Consider the following 21,794-nt stretch of genomic DNA (forward strand, 5'->3'; position numbering starts at 1 on the left):
CAACCGCTAGTAGAGATGAGCAAAAAATCACGACCTGTGATTTTTAACCTGTGATTGACAAATCACAATCACTACCTGTGAACAGTCTTCAAATAACCTGTGATTACCTTAACCGTGAATTGGATATTCACTTTTTGCTTTACAGTTCGCAAATTTTTTTGTTAAAAGTTAATTAAAGTGCATTTGCGAGTTCAAAACAATTCCCTTTTATACTAGAACTGTTGTAAAAAGTTATTTTTTCCAAAATCACAAGTAAAAAGTCATTTTCAATGCGTTTTCGTGAATTCCGCGTAAAATAATTCACGTTACACAAGTGCATTGGAAATTCAAATTATAACCTGCGATTTTTCAAAACAGCTATTGCAACAGTTCTTTATTAAAAGTGAATTGGTTCGACTGAAATTCACGCAATTGCTTTGGATTTTTGTTTTTGAACTGTGATTTTTCCCAAAACAACTTTTTAACAGTTCTTTATTAAACGTGAACTGGTTTGACTGGAATTCACGTATTTGCTTTCCAATTATTTTTAACCTGTGATTTTTCCCAAAGCAACTTTTGCAATAATTCTTTTGTAAACGTGAATTGTTTTGACCGGAATTCACGCAAATGTTAAGGATTTTTTTTAAACCCGTGATTTTGTTCAAAATAACTTTTGCACCAATTCTTATGGAAACGTGAATTTAAAGCGGAATTCACGAAAATGCATTGAAAATTACTTTTGACCTTTGATTTTGGAAATAAATAGCTTTTGCAACAGTTCTTGTGTAAACGTGAATTGTTTTTATCGGAATTTACACAAGTGCATTGGAAATTATAACCTGTGATTTTTCCCAAAACAACTTTTCAACAGTTCTTCTGTAAACGTGGATTGGTTTGACCGGAATTCTCTTCACAAGTGCTTTGGAATTATTTCTAACCTCTGATTTTTCCCAAAACAACTTTTTAACAGTTCTTGTGTAAATGTGAATTGTTTTTTTACCGGAATTCACGCAAGTTCGGTAAAATTAATGTTTTGTTTACCCCTCACAATCACGTATGGCTCCAGAAGAATCACGGTTTGCCGCAAATATTTGGTGTGAAATCGCAGGTTGCCCAGATTAGAATAAGGGTTTTCAACGTTACTTTTCCCGTGATATAATAAATTTCTCCCGTAAAATCAAGACTCGCTTAGACAAAATAATGTTTTCCCCAGTATAATCACGGGTGGCTTTGGTAAACCGCGGATCTGTTTGCTTAAACCAGGAGTTTTCCTCGTAAAATCAGCTCCTTTGTTTCAAATACACTCGTATTTGAGCTTCATTAGTACTTCCTACGTGAAAAATCGTAATGAAATGTGTATATTGGAAAATACAAACGTTAATAATGCTACGTGTAATTTTTTTTTTTTGGGATTTTCATTAATAAAAATTTAAATCACGGTTAAAAATCACAGGTTACAATCACCGTGAATTCAAAATCACAGTCACAGGTATACCTGTGATTGAAAAATCACGACTTAGCTCATCTCTAATCCGCTAGTAGAGAGGAGATCAATTTTTATTTTGGCGAAATCAACTTTTATGTTCGCGTTCAATGGGTAGAATTTTATTTTATGAATTTTTGAAGGCTCTGATTGGTCAATTTCAGTAGGTATGTTCGCTTGAACCAAACAGATTGCTCAGCCAGGGCAACAAGTGCGCTACCAAAATAATTATCTATTAATTATATTCATAAAATGTATCGATAACTTGAATAATATTTTTATATTATCGATGAATTGTATGAAAAATTAAACTTAGATCGATCTTAATTTTAGGCCTGGTACGTAGATCGAGATAAATTTTAGCTCCCATACAAATTATCGAAAAATTTAGCCCAGCTAAAATTTATCCCCTACAAATTATCGATAGTTTGTATGGGAGGTAAGATAAATTTTAAATATTTCATTTTTTGTACTGCTGAACTTATTTATATAATTATCATTTTATATTTTTGTTTTTGTTTATTTAAGTGCCAATAGTACAATGTACAAACGTAGATCCAGCCTTGGTTCAGGAATTTAATTCTCAGATTTCGGCGGATTAGCTGCGGGTCAACTTCAGTTCAAGCATGGATGTGACAATTATTTACATACACGGAGAAAAATGAATCTAGTATTTTATACTCCATATGACTAGTAAGGAAATTAAAGTAAAAAGCCCTAGATTTTAAGTAAAATTTACCTTACGTATTGAACATTTCTTGGCTCCGTAAAGTAATTTTTACAAGAAAATTATGGTGAACAAAATAAAGTAGTATATACCTTACGAGTAGCAATATTTTCTTTACGTAGAGTAAAATAAACCTTCATCCAAAAAAGTGTATGACTCTTTTCACTTTAAGGCTTGGCCACACCGGAGGGTATGCGGTAGCGGTACGGGTAGAGGTAACGGTACTTGTATGAAAAAAATTCCAAACTGACATATCAACGTTCAGATGTGGAATTTTTTTCATACAAATATCGTTACCGCTACCCGTACCTCTACCGCATACCCTCCGGTGTGGCCAAGCCTTTAAGATTCTAGTAAAACATATTTTACAAATTTAACTATTCTATGAATAAGTTTTACCTTACACTAAGGTAATAATATTACCTAGTTCTAGGAATTTTCCCCTATACATAGTAATAACTCTTAATTGCTGTCATTGAAAAGTCTGCCATTTTGTCTTCCATGTGTTTTGGAAATTTTTTTTTGTCAAAGCTTTTAGGTGTCCGGGTGCGGAATAATCAATAAAGAAATAAAATCTAAAAAAATTCTTTTCTCATTTGTGTTTTTCTTTTGGAAGTGAAATGTGTTCATTACTTTTTGTGTTCTTTTATGCGTTGTTATTGGCTCCGTAATTACGGATAGCAATTTTTTTTTCTTGTGTTATAATAATATATGTATTCATATATGCATTAACATCATTCAATCTAATTAATTCATGAAGAATTAGAAAAAAATTGGATCAAATAAAGTCAATTCCATTTTTATTGATGATATTTTCCTAAATAAAATTGTTTGTTTGCACCTTACAAAAATTATAATAAACTAGGTAATTTATGTAATTATTGAAAAACATAACAGGATCATACGTTACTTACTTCTAAATAGCTTTGAGGATTAAGTACGTGTTACATAGTTATGCTTTTCAATAATTACAAAAATCACCTTTTTTATTTTAATTTTTGTAAGATAAATGCATACAATTTTATTTAGAAAAATGTCATCAATAAAAATGAAATTGACTTTATTTGATCCAATCTGTAACTAAATTATATACCTTCCATAGAGAAGTTCAATTTACTTTAAAAATCAGCATATTTCAGCCTTATATTAAGCCTGGTACGCTGCTCGCGCTAAATTTTAGCTGAGATAAAATTCCCATACAAGTTATCGATAACTTGTATGGGATCCATTTTATCTCGGCTAAAAATTTTCGATAATTTGTATGGGAGCTAAAATTTAGCGCGAGCAGCGTACCAGGCTTTAAGGTAAAATATGTACCTTACTTTCTAGTGATTTCTATTAGAAATTCATACAAAAAAAGGCTTTACTGTAAAGTTAATCATAAAGCCTGGTACGCTGCTCACGCTAAAATTTAGCTGAGATAAAATTCCCATACAAGTTATCGATAATTTGTATGGGATCCATTTTAGCTCAGATAAAAATTTTCGATAATTTGTATGGGAGCTAAAATTTAGGCTTAAAAACCAGGCTTAAGCCTGGTACGCTGCTCGCGCTAAATTTTAGCCGAGATAAAATTCCCATACAAGTTATCGATAACTTGTATGGGATCCATTTTATCTCGGCTAAAAATTTTCGATAATTTGTATGGGAGCTAAAATTTAGCGCGAGCAGCGTACCAGGCTTTAAGCTATAAATTTACTAGAAAAGTAAGGTAAATTCCATTTTATTGGGGAGTCATCCCTATTTAAACTTTACATTAAAGTTAAATATACATGAAATAAGGTGGTTCATACCTTATTTTTTCTCCGTGTACGCTGCTCGCGCTAAATTTTAGCCAAGATAAAATTCCCATACAAGTTATCGATAATTTGTATGGGATTCATTTTAGCTCGGCTAAAAATTTTCGATAATTTGTATGGGAGCTAAAATTTAGCGCGAGCAGCGTACCAGGCTATAATCTGCATGGAGATCTGTGTATTTTTATCTACTCGGTAGCGGTACGGGTAGCGGTAACGATATTTGTATGAAAAAAATTCAACATCTGAACGTTGATGTGTCAATTTGGAACTTTTTCCAAACAAGTACCGTTACCTCTAGCCGTACCACTACCGCATACCCTCCGGTGTGGCCAAGCCTTTACTTTTTTGCATCCAGATCAATGTTAAACCAGCATAATTCGATCCCAGAATGAATTACCGTATTTTAACTGAACAAACCCAAAAGAGACTTTCAAAAATTTGTAAATCAAACAGAACTTCAAAAAAATCAAATCAAATTTCAAAATGTTCAGTTATTACAAAATTCGATTTGAATATCCAGAAATTCAATTTTGTTTATAATTTTATGCAAATACAATTGTTTCATTCTTTTTTTGTTATAAAAAAATGTTAGAAGATGATGAGGTTCAGTGTCCTTACAACAAATCTCACATAATGAAAAGGAAAACCCTGATACCCCATCTCCTCAAGTGTCGTCTCAAGTTTCCACATGCTGAACTCATCAAGTGTCCTTTCAATACTAGTCATTTGATTCCCGAGCCTGAATTCACGGTAATTATAACCTTTCATTATCCATTAATCAATATTACCATGAATTCTTATAGCACCACGTAGCCAATTGCAAAGATAAAGCTATAATCCATCAATACAAATACAATACGCTTCCAGTTAAAATCGACGAAGAACACCGACAGCAGGTTGAAATCGATTGTGACGAAAACTGGGATGACACCGAAGCTGTTGACTATGATCCAAAAATATACGTTAGTCAAGCAAATGTTATTCGGACACACATCGGAGATTTGCCTTCGGTTCGAAAGGAATTCCGAAAAAGTGAAAGAAAACGTTTGGGTGATGAAGATTCATCCGACGATGATGAAGCATTAAAAACCTTCGGTAAGAGAATCTATAAAGACATGGATAGCAAAGAGAAAGAAGAAACTAAAGAGAAAAACTGGTTTGAAGATCGTGGGGCATCCACAAGTAATAGAAGCGGTTCTCAACGAAGAGATACCTTACAAGAGTTCTCTGAAGAAAGAGGTCATAAAGAAGACTATGATAAATCCAGTGACAGAGAGGAAGATGTTTCAAGGAGGACGCGAAAGGATGATTATCCAAACAGGAGTAACAGAGAAGATGATTCGAGAAAAAGGGATTATAATCCCTTTAACAGAAATCGCAACATTAAATCAGGGTTTCTGGGTATGTCCCGAGGAGGACGAAGAGAACATAACTAAGGGAAATAGAGTCGTACAAAATAGTTGTTGAAATTAAACATTTTATGTGCCAATTAAGAAATTTATCTATTTAAATTACTTTTTCTGAGATTTTCTTTTGGTATAGGTATATGCTAGCACTAGCCCAGCAAACATTTTACCTCAGAATTGAATTATAAATAAATCACAAAAGTGAAGAACCTGACCGGAAAAGAATTCACTTATGATGCAATTTGAATTCTTTTACCTGGGTACTTGGACACCGATATGAATCGCTTTTGTGAATGATATATGAATGTATATAAGGATCTATATATAGCATTCGCACTTTTAATTAACCTAAACACAAATTAGTTTCACCTTTTAACAAATATGTTTCACCTTTTAGCAAATATATTTCACCTTTTAGCAAATATAATCAAACTAAAAGCAAATCAATTTAACCCAAAAGCAAATATAATTAAACTAAAGCAAACTATTTAAACTTTTAGCAAATCTATTTAACCAAAACACAAATTTATTTCACATTTAAAATAAAAAATGATAGTGATAATGTTTTTTTTAATAACGTTAGTCCGTTTGCTGACATTGGAATAAGTAGAATAATGTCAATAACATTGCTACTTTTATCAATTTTACTTCAATAACTGCAACCAAGTTATGGTCCATGTTAATCTTACTTAGAACTTGTCGTGCGTATGTCTTGATTAAAGGAAGTGTCTTTTTCTATAATAAGCTATACTTTAAGAGTTGGAGAATGTTACTTTTAATTTTTTCCAACATACATTTTTCGGAAATAAAAAACATTAAAAAACACAGGTTTTACTGCGATGTAACTCAGAAAGTGTAGCTCGCACGAGGAAATGAGATATCGGAGAAAAAAGATAATTGTATTTTCAAACCAAAAAAATCAGCAAATTTCCTGTGCCACAAGTCGTTTTCGAGATATTGAGAGTAATGCGATTTTTTAAAAGCGGATGTCCCACCCAACAAAAAATTACGTAAACTGAGATTTATTCTCAAAATAAACCTCTCTTCAAAACTGCATCAAATCCTTGGTGAAGTTTGTTTTTTGTTAGATTTTTCTCTATTAACTGAAATGCATATTTTGTTTATAGGGTCTTATTGTGGCTTTTGGGGTGTTTCGTTGACTTTAGAGCTACGGACAGCTTCTAAATCCTAATCCCTTCTTCATAGCTCGATACCAAAAGCTTTTTCTAGAAAAGGTTTAATCAGTTTGCGTTTAGTTTAAATAGATTTGCTAAAAGTTTAAATAGTTTGCTTTGGTTTAATTATATTTGCTTTTGGGTTTATTTAATTTGCTTTTAGTTTAATTATATTTGCTAAAAAATGAAATATATTTGCAAAAAGGTGAAATATATTTGTGAAAAGGTTAAATAAATTGTGTTTAGTTTAAATAAAAGTGCGAATGCTATATTCATTTAAATGATTATTTTCTTAATCATTTCTGAATCATAAATATGATTGCATTATGATTCATTTTAATGATGATATATATTCAGTATTCCTACATTGCATTAACTTCGTTATCGGTTTTACTAATTTGTTATTTTTTTATGTATTTTTTTTTTAAGATAGATTTTAAGTTAACACTTTTTTATTTCAATTCTTATAACAATAAATTGTTATAGTCAATGGCCGTTATAATCACGAAAGAACCCGTATCTGTATTAAAACTGCATCCACTTTTGTCGCAATCACATGCCTAAACTTTCGTCCGCTTGCATCAACATATTTTAAGATCGGATAATTCAACATTCCAAACCAAACTTTTGTGGCGACAATGTCCCGTTATCTTCACCACTTTGTAAAAGAAAACAAAAGGACAAAAAAAATCTCTATATAAAGAATCAAACATTCATATTCATTCAGAAAAATAAATGAAAACTGAGTTTTGTGTTTTATTTGGAATCATTTGTGTTGATGAAAGTCTGAACCTTCAGATAATGTTTGCTGGGAGGTTAAGGTTATACATACAGCCCCAGAGTGAACCTCAGTCATCCTTGAGAGAAAAATACAGAACTCAAATTTCAACACCAAACGAACCGCCGGAAGCGGTAAAAATGGGTTTAACGGCCAATGAAGGCAAAAACAAGTTTATGGTGTCCTTAAAAAAGCACACAACACAAATGCTTAAATCAAAAGCTTGCCAACCTGCTGCTACTTTGGTTTAAAAAGGCAATTGACCAGGAAAGTTGTCTCACGATCAACTAAGGTGTCCATATACAAGACTAATCAACCGAGTACTTGGCCACATATGAATTGATAGTGATTGAAGACATTAACCTGGCCAAACGAGTAAAGGGGCAGCGAATGAGATGGTTAGGTCATGTGGAAAGTTTTCGACTCCAAGCTAGAAGGACGGATCAGTAGAGGAAGACCTCGTCTAATGTGGCGCACGATAGTGCAAGGGAATCTCAATCGCCAAACTGGAAGCAGCTAGCTAAGGATAGAGCTGGCTGAAGAAGCTTGTTGGTGTAGGCGCTGGTCACCCTAAGTTAGTAAGTAAGATCGTTACATTGGACTTAATTTATTAATATTATTTCCTCCACTTCGCCTATGTCAAAGTAAAAATTGTATGGTATAATCTATCTTTGGGTAAATTTGCCTTTTTAATTTAACTTTCGAAACTTATTCCTATATTTCCTCGATCGATGCTTTCTCGTGTATCTACTGCTAAGTACTTCTGGTTGTATTCAACTCCATTTCTTTTATAGAAAAAATCTCTTTGAATGGATTTAGAAGTTCTAAAAAGTACTTTGCTGAGCCCAAAGGAACACAGCCCTTATGTGATCTCTGACATCAAGTTATCGAAATCAATAAAAACAAGTTGGGTAAGAATAAGAAACCATTATAAAGTTATGGAAATAGTTTAATGTAAAACGAGGACAAGTAGATTTGGACGACCTGTGGTTCTTTCACATTTATTTCTGATAAAAATCTCTTCCATGAATCGCTGGATTTTCCTTGCGTCATTCACTCTCCAATTTCTCTGTATCATTTCGGTATGCAATATCGCGAATTCCATCAGCATAACTATTTTATTTTTTTTTTTTTAGCTTCAAGATATCCTATAGATAAATTTTATTTGCTTAATTTGTTACTATCACTAAGATTTACTTTAAAAAAAAGTAACATTTTGAGATATTCCTTGTGTATTCCGCTATCACATTTGTTGTAGAAACAAATTTTCCGTATCCGAATGCTTTTTCCATTCGAAAACGAGTTTCGAGCGAAAATTAGAGATTAAGCTTTTTTAAAAATAATTTCCTCTCAAAGCACTGTATCGTTCAAAAAAGTAAGTAAATGAAAATCAATGAATTACATATTGAATTTATTATTTTTGAAACCCTAAAAAGTGTAATTTAGGCTTAGAACATGCTAAAAATTTCTCAAAAACGTCTTTAACTTAAATCTAACAAATCAATTTTGTATCAATCTATTTTCTATAGTCATGACCTCTTCGTGCTCCTCGAGACATTCCAACAAATCGTGGTTTATTACTACTACGACTTCTGTAATAAGGATCATCATCCAAAGGATACTCCTCACAGCGCCTTTTCCTAGAATCATCTTGTCTGTGTCTCCTCTCGGGATAATCATCCCTTCGCCTCGTTCTAAAATCATCTTCTCTGTGACTCCTTTTGGGAGAATCATCCCTTCGATTCCATCTGGAGTCCTCTTCTCTGCGACTTCTTTTGGGAGAATCATCGCTTCGCCTCCTCCTGGATTCGTCTACTCTTCGACTTTTCTCAGGGGAATCATCCCTTCGCCTTCTCTTTGAATCATCTTCGTCACTGTCGTTGGATTCTTTTTTTATTATCGTTTTTTGAGAATCTTCATCACGACTTCTTTCTTTAGCGAATTCCTTTAAAGATTCCTGAAAGCTATCTTTTCGTTGAGAACCGCTTTTTGAACTTGAAGATGCTCCACGATCTTCAAACCAGTTTTTCTCTTTAATTTCTTCTTTCTCTTTGCTATCCATGTCTTTATAGATTCTCTTACCGAAGGTTTTTAAGGCTTCATCATCGTCGGATGAATCTTCATCACCCAAACGTTTTCGTTCACTTTTTCGGAATTCCTTTCGAACCGAAGGCAAATCTCCGATGTGTGTCCGGATGACATTTGCTTGGCTAACGTACTTCTTCGGATCATAGTCAACAGCTTCGGTGTCATCCCAGTTTTCGTCACAATCGATTTCGACCTGCTGGCGGTCTGCTTCGTCGATTTTAACTGGAAGCGTATTGTATTTGTATTGATGGATTATAGCTTTATCTTTGCAATTAGCTACGTGGTGCTGGAACAAGTATTTTTGGTAAAATGTAATAATGGATAGTAAAAGTTATAATTACCGTGAACTCAGGCTCGGGAATCAAATGACTAGCATTGAAAGGACACTTGATTAGTTCAGCATCTGGATAGCTGAGGCGACATTTGATGAGATGGGGAATTAGACGTTTTCTAAGCATTTGATGATATTTGTTGTAGGGACACTCAACCATGTCATCGTCCTGGGCTGCTGAAAACATTTTTATTATTTACTTATTTTAAAAAAGGATGCGGTAAGAGTATTTTGCAAAAAAAAATTAAATTGGTTTTCTTGATTTGGTTTTTATTTTTTGTAAACAACGAGACATTTGACATTTGACAGTTGAGTTTTGTTTGATTCAATCATAAGGTCTGTTTGGTAACTTTTTGTAGGGGACTGTCTAATTCTATTTGTTGAAGAGAGACAAATTCTCCCAGCAAGTAAAGCTTCCCTGCAAACCAAACCTCAGTAGTTTAGGGGAAATTACAACCACCAACAAAGGGCGCATTCACAAACCTAGGTGCTACGTAGCGACTCGTTCTGATTGGCTGAAAATAGCTAAGAAATTAGTTGAAATTTCCCCTCCGACGTAGGTGAAAAATTTTCAGCTTAAAAACTAGCTGACATTTCTCAGTCAGCTGTTTGATGGAAACAAATTCTATTTGAATTTAAAATTTGGTGGAATTGATGAAAAAAGCATATAAAATAAAATTAATTGTGTAGTATGTGAATATAAATCAGGAAATTAAGGAATTTCAAAGAAAAAAAAGCCATTTAAACCACTCAAAACACATTTTTTTTTTATTGCATCTGTCACCTAGCTTTGTAGTGCAAATTCGCATTCCAAAAGCTAGTTAAAACTCGACTACGTAGCACCTAGGTTTGTGAATGCGCCCAAAGTCTTTACTTTGTAGATGTATGTGTTTCCTTATTTACCAAAACCTCTCCCCTCAAAATATTGTAGTTTTGTTTCTCCTGAAAAAAATAAATTCTTTGGTAATTGGGAGGAAAAGAGTGCGATGTATGCAATGCTCAAGGTTTTCTCTCTTTTGTAATGGCGGCTCGCCATTTTCCTGCATTTCTAGTGAAACCTTGATAGCCACAGCAACATTAGCTAAGCAAAAAAAAAACATTTCTGTGCTCCAAAATAAAACAATTTAATTTGAAAAAATAAATATCGTCTTAATCAGTGTTATTTGTGAGAATTATTTTCAATACACAATGTGTAGTAGCACAAATTCTTCGGCACGCCACAAAAATTCCACCACCATTTCTTTTCATCATCAAAATGCACAACCTCAGCCTTGTGCATTCAGAAAAATTAAAATAAAAAAAAAATGATACAAAAACCACCACCCATGGATTTGGAAAATATAGGTATGCTTATTTTAAAATAAATAAATTATATAATTGTTGATTTTTCTGTCTTCTAGTGGAGATCAATTCCAGACATCAATGACTGAGTTTACAGTTCGAAATTTTCCTCCACGCCATCCAGAACGAGTGAAACGAATCTTATGTTTAGTAGAGACTACAATACCTGAGTGTGATCCACAGACTTGTAGTGTAAGTTAAAGAGATTCCCTTCCCAACTAGCACAACAGCTTCTATAAATTCAAATCTCGAAGGTTCTACTTTTTATACAGCTTGTATTGAGCTTGCTTCAGAATTTAACTGCTTATAGAAGTTGGGACTTGTTTAACAACTTCTAATAAGTTGTTTAAATACTATTAAAGAAACTTAAACGAAGAAAACTTGCTTTTCTTATAAGCCTATTTAATGAATTTATAGAAGCTTTACAGAAATTACCAAGTTTAGTATTTGATTTTTGGTTTTGGTAATAAATAATCTAGCTCGTACACTTTTTGGTTTTGACATTGAATAATTTAGCTCGGACATTTTTTTGCTATTTGAACTGATTAAGTTTTTGATTTCATTAATGAATATACTAGGATGGCCGAGTGGGTAGAGTGATGGACTACCACCAAGCAGATACGAAGTTCGATTCCTGGGTGTGGTGAAAAAATTATATACTTTTAAAATTATTATTAATAGATATACTAAAAACTAATGGAATGTTATATATAATATCAGATCAAAAGATAAAATTCATGATTTAAAACCAGTTAAAAAAGAATTCTTTTTTGTTTTTGTAGTTGTTTATTTTAATTTCGATAAGACATGTATTAAAGAGCTATACAAGCTCTTCCGAAGCTATCTGTCAAACCTCAAAGCTTCTGTAGAGCTTCGGTAAAGCTTCGTTTAAGATCCTTATAGAGGGTCAAACTTGTATAACGTTCTCCTTTTTCCATGCCCAACAACCTTACTAAAGTTTAAAAGAAGCTGAAATGTAGCTTTTGTAATACCTTAACCGAAGCTGAAATGTTAGTTGGGTTCTGCTCTTTGTGAAGCTGATGGTACTATTTTTTTTCTCAGGTCTGCACCCTCCGACCACTTGTTGATGTGTTCGCTCTAATCCAAACAACATTCAACAATTCTATGTCGAGTATAAAAATGACGTCAGAGACTCCTTGCCCGCCACACTATTGGATGAAGTCCGTTCGAGTGGCAATCAAGATGTGCAAGTTCGTATTACAAATAAATTGCGAGGAAAGCATTTTGTTCCCCTCAACAGTTGTGTGCATGAAGCGACTCTCCTTCGTTTAGTGACAAAGAATTTCCAAAATTCCTGACGTAGATGTAAGATTTAAGAGAAATTCAACGCCAACATTCCTCATAGAAGTCTGAAGTAAAGTGTCACACAAGACGTTCATGTTTTGATATACAATTCGACTGAATAAATCTAAATCTCTAACCAAAGTTTTAACTTCAGAGTTTATTTGTAATTTCATTTGTAGTTTCAAAAGGTTTAGATTTAAGCCTGGTACGCTGCTCGCGCTAAATTTTAGCTCCCATACAAATTATCGAAAATTTTTAGCCGAGATAAAATGGATCCCATACAAGTTATCGATAACTTGTATGGGAATTTTATCTCAGCTAAAATTTAGCGCGAGCAGCGTACCAGGCTTTACTAGGAACAAACTACTTCTCTTACGTACAAATTTCCCCACTTAATTACGTACTTCTAGATATGGAGTTTCAGTGGTTTTTCTGTAGCTAAAAAAGTACTGGAAGATGTACATCAGAAGCACTTCCAGATGTGCTTCGCTGATGTAGTTTTGAAGTACATTTGTCTGTACTTTTAATGGAGGGGAAATTCATTTCATCTTGCATGCAAGAAAGAGATAGATGCTTCATGTATTCTTATATACAGAAAGTATATAACTGAGTTTTTTCCCGAGCTCCTATCTTTTTTCAGTGGAAAAGAAGTACTTCTTTTACGTACATATTTCGCCGGTTTTTTCTGTAGTTCTACGTTTGCTGGGTTGCTTCATGAATTTAATGCGCAACATTTTGTGAGGTTTTTGTATCACAAAAACTTTCGAATTTGTGGTCTGATCTGAAGGAAGTCGCAACTCAAAAGTTGGATTTTTGCTAGTAAGGCTGTGTGTGAATTGCGTTAAATAGTTAAAACCGTGTAAAATTTTTGACACTATTGAGGTGAATAAAAAATTTTCAGCTGTTAAAAGTTTAATGGGCTCTGGGACCTGGTTAAATTAGGTTAAATTTTTTTTGCAGATGGTTTTTTTTTTTTAAGGAGTTCCATATGGCAGAAAAGAGGCAGAGAAAAATATTAAAAAAATATGAAATTTTTTTATTCACCTCAATAGTGCCAAAAATTTTACACCGACTTAACTATTTAATACAATAGGGGTATTCACGATTCGATGCAAATGGTCTTGTATCGTTGTAAAAGTGCAAAAGTGTAACATTTTCTTAAAATAAAACAACCTAAATCCCCAGATTTATTCTAAGTGCCGGGCTACACGGTGATTTTTCAATCGCCTAACCAGTCAGTTTGTAGGCAAGAGGGGTGAGGATTTTCCTCTTTTTGACGTTTGTTCCTAGAAAATGTGAATTGGAACGTGATTGGGCACAACACTGTGTAGCCAGGCCCTAAAGCCTAGTACGCAGATCGGGAAAAATTTTATTTCTCATACAAATTTTTTCTCGGGACAAATTTTGTCTTGAATATTTTTCCAAGCAGTATGCAGTTCATGCGCAAAATTTAGATATTTGGATCGCTGTAAACAAAAAGGCTCCAGTTAATTTTGCGCGGACAAATAATGTTCTATGCCTAGTACGCTGCTGAAGCGAAAAGAAATTTTCCATACAAAATTTCGTTAACGAAATCCTGAACGGAAAATTTCGTTTTGTTTTTCGTTTTTTAGTACGCAGCTCTATCGAAAAATTGGAGAGTTATGACTCATTTGTCACTTACTTTTTACTGTCATGTGCATTTTTCTTGACTCCAAAAGAGCAGTGTTGACGGTTTTTTCACTTTTAATTCATTTATTTCTTGCTTTAAAAATTATTTGCTGTTGATTTTTCTTGATTTTAAATTAATTTTGAATTTTTTATTTTGAATTTGACAGAATACTCGATGATATAAAAACAATTTGTAAATTGATAGAATTTTCTCCAACTTCAAAATTTTTCGCGGGATAATAAAATGTTTTGTAGAGATTAAAATTGTAGAGAAAAAATTTGTTTTTTCCGATCTGCGTACTATTAGGCTTTAGCACTGGGTTCAAGGTCCATATATGTTGAAATAAATGAACTCATAATTGTACCAAAGTTGAACGGCAGTTTATCCACCGAAATCGGTAGGTTTAATTCCTGAAACAAGGCTGAAGCCACGTTTGTACAATTGGCCCTAAGATATTAGCTGAGTTCCTTTGGAGGCATTTTTATCTACTGCTTCCTAGTACGCAGCTGAAGCGAAACGAAAAAGACAAGTTTTGGAGTCTCCAGAGTCAACAGCGAACATGTTAACGAAAAAATACCATCGGGTATTATAGCAAAGTAAAAATAACAAAAATAATCAAAAAATTCAAGAAAAAACATCAGAAAATAAGTTTTAAAGCAAAAGGAAAACAAATTTAATTTATATTTTTGTGTTCCAAAAATCACAGCTCAATTGGTCAGAACTTTAAGTGTGCTCAGAGGGTAACATTCATTTTAATTTTGCTTTCGATGCAAACCACCCCTAAGAATTTTCTTACGGCGAATTGATGTTTGGTGTGGAGCAATTTTTAATTATTTATTTTTGTGCTTTTCATTGAGAAAATATTAAAACAGATTTTATCAATTAATTTATGATAAATAATTGGCCAATTGTATTTTCTAGACGTATTTAATAAATTTTAATGAAAATTCAATGTAAATTTCACATAGCGCCATCTGCATTTGAAACTCGTAACATTAGTTGACTACACTTTTCAAATTAATTTTTTCCAAAATGGCACTGCCTTTTGGGCGAAATCATCTGACATTTGAATATTCATTTCGCTTTGACATTTCATCTCTTTCTTTTTCTGTCGTTCGCCATCCAAGATGGTAGGTTCCAAAAAATTGTGTTTAATAAAATCTTAAAATATCTATGCAATCCGAATAGAAAAATCTTTCAATCAATTTAAAATCTAATCAAAATGTTTCAAAGAATACGATTATCAGATAATTTGTGTAAAAAATAATGGCTAATTTAACTTGTGATTGAAAGTGTTTTCTGTTGGACGAAGAGATTAGTGATGTGTTTTCAAATGAAGATTTTCCATAATTTCGGTGACCAATTTCATGATTATTAATCTTATTTCAGACGAAAGGTACATCAAGTTTTGGTAAACGCCATAATAAGACGCACACCTTGTGCCGTCGGTGCGGACGCAGCTCCTACCATATCCAAAAGTCCAAATGCTCTCAATGTGGATACCCAGCCGCCAAGTTGCGTTCATGTAAGTAAAAATGTTTTTCGTCACATTAACAATTCAGAGAATAATTTCTCTTCCTCATTCTACAGACAACTGGTCAGTTAAGGCTAAGAGGAGGAAGACCACTGGAACTGGTCGCATGCGTTTCCTCAAGGTTGTGCGAAGGCGCTTCCGCAACGGATTCCGTGAAGGAACCCAAGCTAAGCCCAAGAAGGCAACGTAAACATTTTTAAACCTAAACTTCTTTTTACAATAAAACGTAATTTTTTGATTGGACATCGAAGGTATTTTCTTTTTTTCTTCTTTTGGCTGGAAATTTTTATTATTTCAGGCGGGAATAATGATGAGGATGGGGTTATTACTAAACCCAATCTTAGATTTCTTTTGAATCCAATCCGATTGTATAAGAAAACAAAAATGATGGAACTGCCGGGTATAGTATTCTACTAAAGTAAACAAACTTGGCCTTGCCCTGATTGGTACTTAAAATCTATCAAAAGTGATAAACCATTGCATTGATCATTGGTGTTTATCCTAAACTAATGAGACATGGAATCTACTAAAAACCGTTTATAGTAGGCCAAGTTTACTATTCGTAAAAGAATACGGATTCGAGATTACAATCATAATCATAATCGGCCGTATCACGAATTCTACTCGTATCTTAGGTACTAATCCTGAAAAAAAAAAAAAAAATAATCACATAGGGTAGAGTTTCCTATTTGCGGCCGTCTCCAGTTACCGGCCACCTTTCGGAAAATCGTTATAACAAGTGATTTCAAAGGGGTTTATTCCAAATTTTCACTCGTATGCTGTTCTAACATATAAGAGAACAGCATAAGATCAAAATTTTGGAATAACCCTTACGAAATCTGGAAACGGCCGAATATAGGCAATAGTAAATGTAGCTGATTGTAGTTAATGTAGCTTGACGGGAAACAGCCCCCGCCCAGAAGTAGGTTCCGTAGGTGTCTCTGCCACTATCTTAACCTACAGCCCAAACCACTCAAGCGAATTTTCGGCTAAAAAGTAGAAAATATCTGTCTGGTTTGTCTGTCTGTATACGAAACTCGTTATATAGCGTTTTTGTCTACTCTCCAGAGTGGTTTTTGGAATTATTTTTTGTTGGAACAAAAATACGGTACCTTTCATTGTATGAATAGCTGAATTTGTTCGAAAACGGTTCCAACGATTTCATTAAAAAAATTCAAATGACAGGGAACCATTTTTCGTAGATTCGATTTTCTCCGATTTTCTCATACAAAACACGAATTAGTGGTGTTTGGTGTAAAGCCAAGTACGCAGATCGCACTAAAATTTATCTTTCATACAAATTTCCTCCAAAGATGAATTTTAGCCTGGTACTTCGCAGTTCACGCGCTAAATTCGAATTCTCATCTACTACTTTTTCAAAAAGTTTCCACTCAATTTAGCTTGCGAAATAATGCTCAGCGCATTTTTTTAGAGATAAATTTTGACATTTGTGGTCATTGCAAAAAAAAACCTTGGAACGAAACAAAATGAGAACGTAAAAAAGGTATTCTGCAGATAAAAAAATATGTATTTTATATTGAATGTAAGGATTGTATAAGTAAATGAAACTGTGCTTCAGTCGTTATTTTTAAATTTAAATTTATCTTGGCTTTTAGCGAACGCGTGTAGAAATAAAAGTTGTCGAGATAAAATTTAGTTTAGCGCGATCTGCGTATTGGGCTTAACTGTCAAAATGCATATTTTTCCTTTGTTTGGAAATATTGAACTTATAGTCCAGACAAATTAGACATTAAACACAGAAATAATTCGCATAGGGCTGAAAATTGGTACAGAGCATTTAAATGTCGATTAAAGTAAAATGTCAAAAGTCCCCAAAAGTCCCATGTGTTCATAACAAGTTATTCAAGTTTTAACTTGAGTATATGATAGGAGTTAAAAATATATGTCAAAAAACTCATATTTTAGAAGCTATGTACACAAATTCGCAATTTTTGAATTTTGACCAAATCAAAAAAAAATTTTTTTTCTTTTTGAAAGACTACTTTAACAAAAACAAAAAAGTTATTAATATAAAGGAGCACATTATGTACCAGTTTTTGAAAGACAACTTTTTGATTAGACTCATAGTTTCAGATATTTTCGACATTTGACACATTCTAAAACCACGATATCTTCTAAACGATATCTCGTAGAAAAAAAGTGTCATAAAATTTTTACTTGCTCTATAGGGCAAGTATTGGTTTCGTGTCGAAAAAAAAATTTGAAACCAACATTACGATGATGGAGAATTCCAAAAAAGTGGGTCTCGCAATTCCGTCCGTGCGTCTGTGCGTCTGTACGTCCATCTGTACACATTTCCACAGCCTAAACGTGTGGATGGATTTTCTTCAAACTTGGTACAGATGATTTTTATAGAATTCTGAAAGTTGGTTTTTTTTGTTTTTTTATATCTCGCTTATAAAGGGTACCTCCCATACAAATTTTTCAATTTTAACCAAATAACTCGAAAACGGCTCTAACGATTTTGATTAAAAATTGCAGACGTAATATTCAAAGCTATTGCAATAAAACTTCATTTTTATTTTTTCGAAAAAAAGTCAATAAATAAAAAATTTTTTTTTTCATTAAAAAAAATTTGCCCTAAATGTCGGCTCTTCCCCAAACTCAACAAAATTTCTTTAAAATTAATAAAGAGGCAGCTCGTAAAATGTACAAGTAAACTAACATAAAAGTGCTTTTAACTGCAAGAGCAAGTACGTGTGACCCCAGTCGTGCATTTTATTTTTTAGGGAATTACAAAACCTACAAGTCATCCATATACTTTTTTTTTTGACAGCTCCTCCCGTTTCAGTTTTATATATGAAAAAACCTAAATTTTCGACATTAAAACTTGAATAACTTTTTATGCAATGTGACTTTTGACATTTTACTTTAATCGACATTTAAATGCTCTGTACCAATTTTCAGCCCTATGCGAATTATTTCTGGGTTTGCTCTTTTTTGTGTTTATTTTGTCTGGACTATTAGTTGTAACAGTCACCTCTGAACGAAAGTTCAGTTTTCTTTGTAAAAAACTAGTGAACAAATAGGCTTAAAGTATCACGGAAGTAGTCTTTTAAGAAAATTTTTTGATTCTAGTTGTCATGATTATACAAAACTCCCGAGCTTTATTATAGAATGACTACAAAATTTTTAGTAACATAACAACACATAAAGAATGAGCACCAAAAGCAGGTTCGTGTGACCGAATCCATTATTTTAATTATTGCAGTCGTCATTCGTCGCCCTGGGTTGTAGAAAACAAAAATCAATTTTTTTTTTAATTCGACTTGAAGTGCATCAATGCAAATGTAAAAATAATGCATAAAGCCTGGTACGCTGCTCGCGCTAAATTTTAGCTCCCATACAAATTATCGAAAATTTTTAGCCGAGATAAAATGGATCCCATACAAGTTATCGATAACTTGTATGGGAATTTTATCTCAGCTAAAATTTAGCGCGAGCAGCGTACCAGGCTTGAATTAGGACTTCTTGTATTCAAGACTTGGGCTTCTTTTGTATTTGATTTTTGATGACCAATAAGGTGTATAATTGTAGAGGTCAGTGAATATTCAACATTGGGGAGTGATAGAAAAGCTCAAAATAACATTTTTTTAGTTTACTAAAATGTCACTCATACGCCACAGTGACACTTAACGTTTAAACATGAACGGTTTCGCAAGTATAAAATATTTCAAAGGAAAACTAATTCCCTTTGTCAACAGAACCCAATAGAATGATGGATTCGATTTAATTTACTTCTGAAATCCTCATGCGCTTTTATTAATTTTACTAAATAAAACGAATCAGAGGGAGAGATAATTTTTTTAACATGCTGTAAATTGGTCGAAATAGTTAACAAGAACTATTCTCAATTGAGTTAAGACGGCCATCATGCAATCTAAACAGCCAACTTACATTTGTCTAGTATATCTATCATGGGTGTTTGGAAAAACCTATCGGATTTACTAATATTGGATACCAAAATATTAAATTTATTAAAAATAGCTGCATCATTTTCCGAGTAAATTAGTAATAAATTGAAACACATATATCAGTTTAATTTTATTTTTAATTTAAAAATACATTTTTCGAACTAAATTATATAACTTAAATGTCTAAAATTTGCATCTGCTTAAAATCTACTATACAAAATGACTAATCATTAACATTTCCATTTTAATTATTTTACAAACTTGCACTTGTTTTGTTTTTTGTTTGTTTTGTTTTCAAAATTAAACTAAAAGAAAAAATAATTTAATTCTAAAAAAAATAAGCGTTAGTGGCTAAAATTGTGTGCGCCTTCAACAACTCTACTCTCTATTCGGCATGCACTTTACTTTGGATACTCTCTAGGTTCAAAAAGTCTGAGCTTAATTCATTATTATTGCTTGATGATGAATGATCACAGACTACTTGTTGCTTCTTCTGTTGGCAGGTTATATCGGACTTTTTACTCTTTGGCGTTCGATTAAAAATGAGTTTTTTGAGATTTTGAAATGGTATATCGAAGAAGAGTGTAAGCATTGTTGATGCTATGAAAATGCTTATCAATTCATTGGTATCCAACTGTAAAATGTAAAGATATTATTTAAATGGTCTAAAAAGGAATCGAGAAATCCTACCATTTGGAACACAAAATTGTAATAATGAAGAATGTGACGTTTTCGACCCACATTGAAGAAGAAAACTGGAAATTGGGTTAGATAGATGGCATATGAGAGTTTTGTTGCCACTTGGAAACCCTTCCAAGAGAAGAAATTCGTCAGACGATCTAAAATTAAAAAAAGATAGTGTAAAGGCTCCTTTTGTTTTTGTCCATATTTTGAAAATATTTACTTTTGTAACCCATGTGTGATACAAAAACAATCCAAGCGAAGAAGAAACACCATGCTACTGGTGCAAATGCTGCATATATCGCCGCATGTGTAGAGTTATACACATAGGACATGTCACCCATTGGAGCTGGTCCAAGTAGAGACGCGATAAGACAAAATACTGCAGCTGTCCATCCCATTGTCAGTTGAAAGTTTGTAAGGTTGATGCCTTGAAGCTTTCTCAATCCATAGCCCAGGAATATACCCATTATGTAAACTGTGGATCTGTGTGGTGGGAATGAGTACATGTAGTCTGCTGTTCTAAAGAGTCTTTGTATCCTAGAAAAAAAATAATGCTTTAGAATTCGGGTTTGAAACTACGAGTTTGTTAGAGCTAACGTTGTTCCAAAGTAAACATAGTTGGAAAGTTCATTGACAACTGTTGTGTAATATCTTGCAGCGGTTCCAATTATTGCCAATGAAATCAGTCCAATAACTCCACCTCTTGGCCATTTCCATATGGCAAAGATCATAAGAGGAGCCACTACAAAAAGTTCAGTGTCGATTCCAAGATGGTGAGTATGTGTCAGGCACTGGAAAGTTAAAGGGTTGTGAGAAACTTATTACAAATGTGTCCAGGTCTTATTTACCATTTCTCCAAATCCAAAGTAATTGTGAATAAACAAAAGGTTTCTCCACCAATTTTTCTTACAAATATTTGAATGATGCCCAACAACGAGATTCCATTGTGGGCCGGAACCCCACATGGGAAGAATAAATGTACAAAATAATATTAAAGCTGCCAATGGTGGGACGATTCTCATAAGTCTGCCAATGTATTCGTTTTTGAGACGAGCAGGTTGTCCTTTCAAAAGCCTCCCGAATAAAGAATAAGCTGTTAACATTCCACTGAACATTAAAAAGGGATCAGTGTATAGGGAAGCAGCTCGTCCAATAACAGTCCAAGGTTTTCCTAAGCTCTAAGATGGAAAGCAACAAAAAAATATAAATAAACTTATTTGAATTCGGTTTAAGCCGAAACTCACTTCAGCCATTTCGGTTCGATTATTGAAGGCATTAAAGAAAACTGCCATTGATTTGTGTGATAATAGCAACATTATAGCATTCAGGAATCGTATTCCATGAACAGCTTCAATGTCATTTGGAGATGCTTTAGTACTGAATAATGATTTGGCATTTTTGTGGAGTGAAAATGCTGTTAACCATTGATCTGAAAGGTTTTACAAAAGATTTAGAAAATAGAATCATCATTTTTTAAAGTATCTAATTACTCTGTTTTCCTTCATCGGATTGTAGTTCGTAAATCGTTGATAAAATTGCAATCGAAATAATACATAAAAAGAATTGTCTAAAGTAAAA

General features: G+C 33.2%; 4 protein-coding genes and 1 long non-coding RNA gene across 5 annotated transcripts in view; 3 read left to right on the forward strand and 2 right to left on the reverse strand.

Annotated features, from left to right (window-relative positions):
• The first annotated feature begins 4,442 nt into the window (after window positions 1-4,442).
• Window positions 4,443-5,430, forward strand: LOC129912053 (gametocyte-specific factor 1 homolog). The gene is made up of 2 exons (XM_055990151.1): window positions 4,443-4,738; window positions 4,792-5,430. The coding sequence occupies exons 1-2, from the start codon at window positions 4,574-4,576 to the stop codon at window positions 5,422-5,424; spliced, it is 798 nt and encodes a 265-aa protein (XP_055846126.1). The 5' UTR covers window positions 4,443-4,573; the 3' UTR covers window positions 5,425-5,430.
• A 3,309-nt stretch (window positions 5,431-8,739) lies between these two features.
• On the reverse strand, window positions 8,740-10,066 carry LOC129909907 (nuclear speckle splicing regulatory protein 1-like). The gene is made up of 2 exons (XM_055987062.1): window positions 9,777-10,066; window positions 8,740-9,721 (listed from the first exon to the last, which is right to left on the reverse strand). The coding sequence occupies exons 1-2, from the start codon at window positions 9,951-9,953 to the stop codon at window positions 8,864-8,866; spliced, it is 1,035 nt and encodes a 344-aa protein (XP_055843037.1). The 5' UTR covers window positions 9,954-10,066; the 3' UTR covers window positions 8,740-8,863.
• Window positions 10,067-10,800: 734 nt separating this feature from the next.
• On the forward strand, window positions 10,801-12,553 carry LOC129910868 (uncharacterized). Its single transcript, XR_008771560.1, has 3 exons — window positions 10,801-11,110; window positions 11,167-11,299; window positions 12,170-12,553. It is a non-coding gene; the product is annotated as an uncharacterized LOC129910868 (long non-coding RNA).
• A 2,532-nt stretch (window positions 12,554-15,085) lies between these two features.
• Window positions 15,086-15,840, forward strand: LOC129909866 (probable 60S ribosomal protein L37-A). Its single transcript, XM_055986985.1, has 3 exons — window positions 15,086-15,193; window positions 15,453-15,588; window positions 15,654-15,840. The coding sequence occupies exons 1-3, from the start codon at window positions 15,191-15,193 to the stop codon at window positions 15,785-15,787; spliced, it is 273 nt and encodes a 90-aa protein (XP_055842960.1). The 5' UTR covers window positions 15,086-15,190; the 3' UTR covers window positions 15,788-15,840.
• Window positions 15,841-19,651: 3,811 nt separating this feature from the next.
• LOC129910311 (nose resistant to fluoxetine protein 6) overlaps window positions 19,652-21,794 on the reverse strand; it is a 30,767-nt gene continuing 28,624 nt past the window's right edge. The window contains exons 5-11 of the mRNA XM_055987644.1: window positions 21,707-21,783; window positions 21,461-21,645; window positions 21,065-21,394; window positions 20,814-21,007; window positions 20,437-20,753; window positions 20,223-20,371; window positions 19,652-20,166 (exon numbers count right to left, since the gene is read on the reverse strand). Of these exons, the coding sequence (XP_055843619.1) occupies window positions 19,918-20,166; window positions 20,223-20,371; window positions 20,437-20,753; window positions 20,814-21,007; window positions 21,065-21,394; window positions 21,461-21,645; window positions 21,707-21,783 (1,501 nt within the window). The 3' untranslated portion in view covers window positions 19,652-19,917. The remainder of the gene's footprint in view (window positions 20,167-20,222; window positions 20,372-20,436; window positions 20,754-20,813; window positions 21,008-21,064; window positions 21,395-21,460; window positions 21,646-21,706; window positions 21,784-21,794) is intronic.

The sequence above is a fragment of the Episyrphus balteatus genome, chromosome 2 (assembly GCF_945859705.1).
Source record: "Episyrphus balteatus chromosome 2, idEpiBalt1.1, whole genome shotgun sequence".
NCBI lineage: Eukaryota > Metazoa > Arthropoda > Insecta > Diptera > Syrphidae > Episyrphus > Episyrphus balteatus.

Excerpts from the sequence above, each read along its gene's own strand:
- LOC129912053 (XM_055990151.1), top strand. The coding sequence starts at position 4,574 with ATGTTAGAAGATGATGAGGTTCAGTGTCCTTACAACAAATCTCACATA. Across the intron at positions 4,739-4,791 it reads TTCCCGAGCCTGAATTCACG|CACCACGTAGCCAATTGCAA; the intron begins GTAATTATAACC and ends GAATTCTTATAG.
- LOC129909907 (XM_055987062.1), bottom strand. The coding sequence starts at position 9,953 with ATGTTTTCAGCAGCCCAGGACGATGACATGGTTGAGTGTCCCTACAAC. Across the intron at positions 9,722-9,776 it reads TTCCCGAGCCTGAGTTCACG|CACCACGTAGCTAATTGCAA; the intron begins GTAATTATAACT and ends TACTTGTTCCAG.
- LOC129909866 (XM_055986985.1), top strand. Across the intron at positions 15,589-15,653 it reads AGCCGCCAAGTTGCGTTCAT|ACAACTGGTCAGTTAAGGCT; the intron begins GTAAGTAAAAAT and ends CTCATTCTACAG.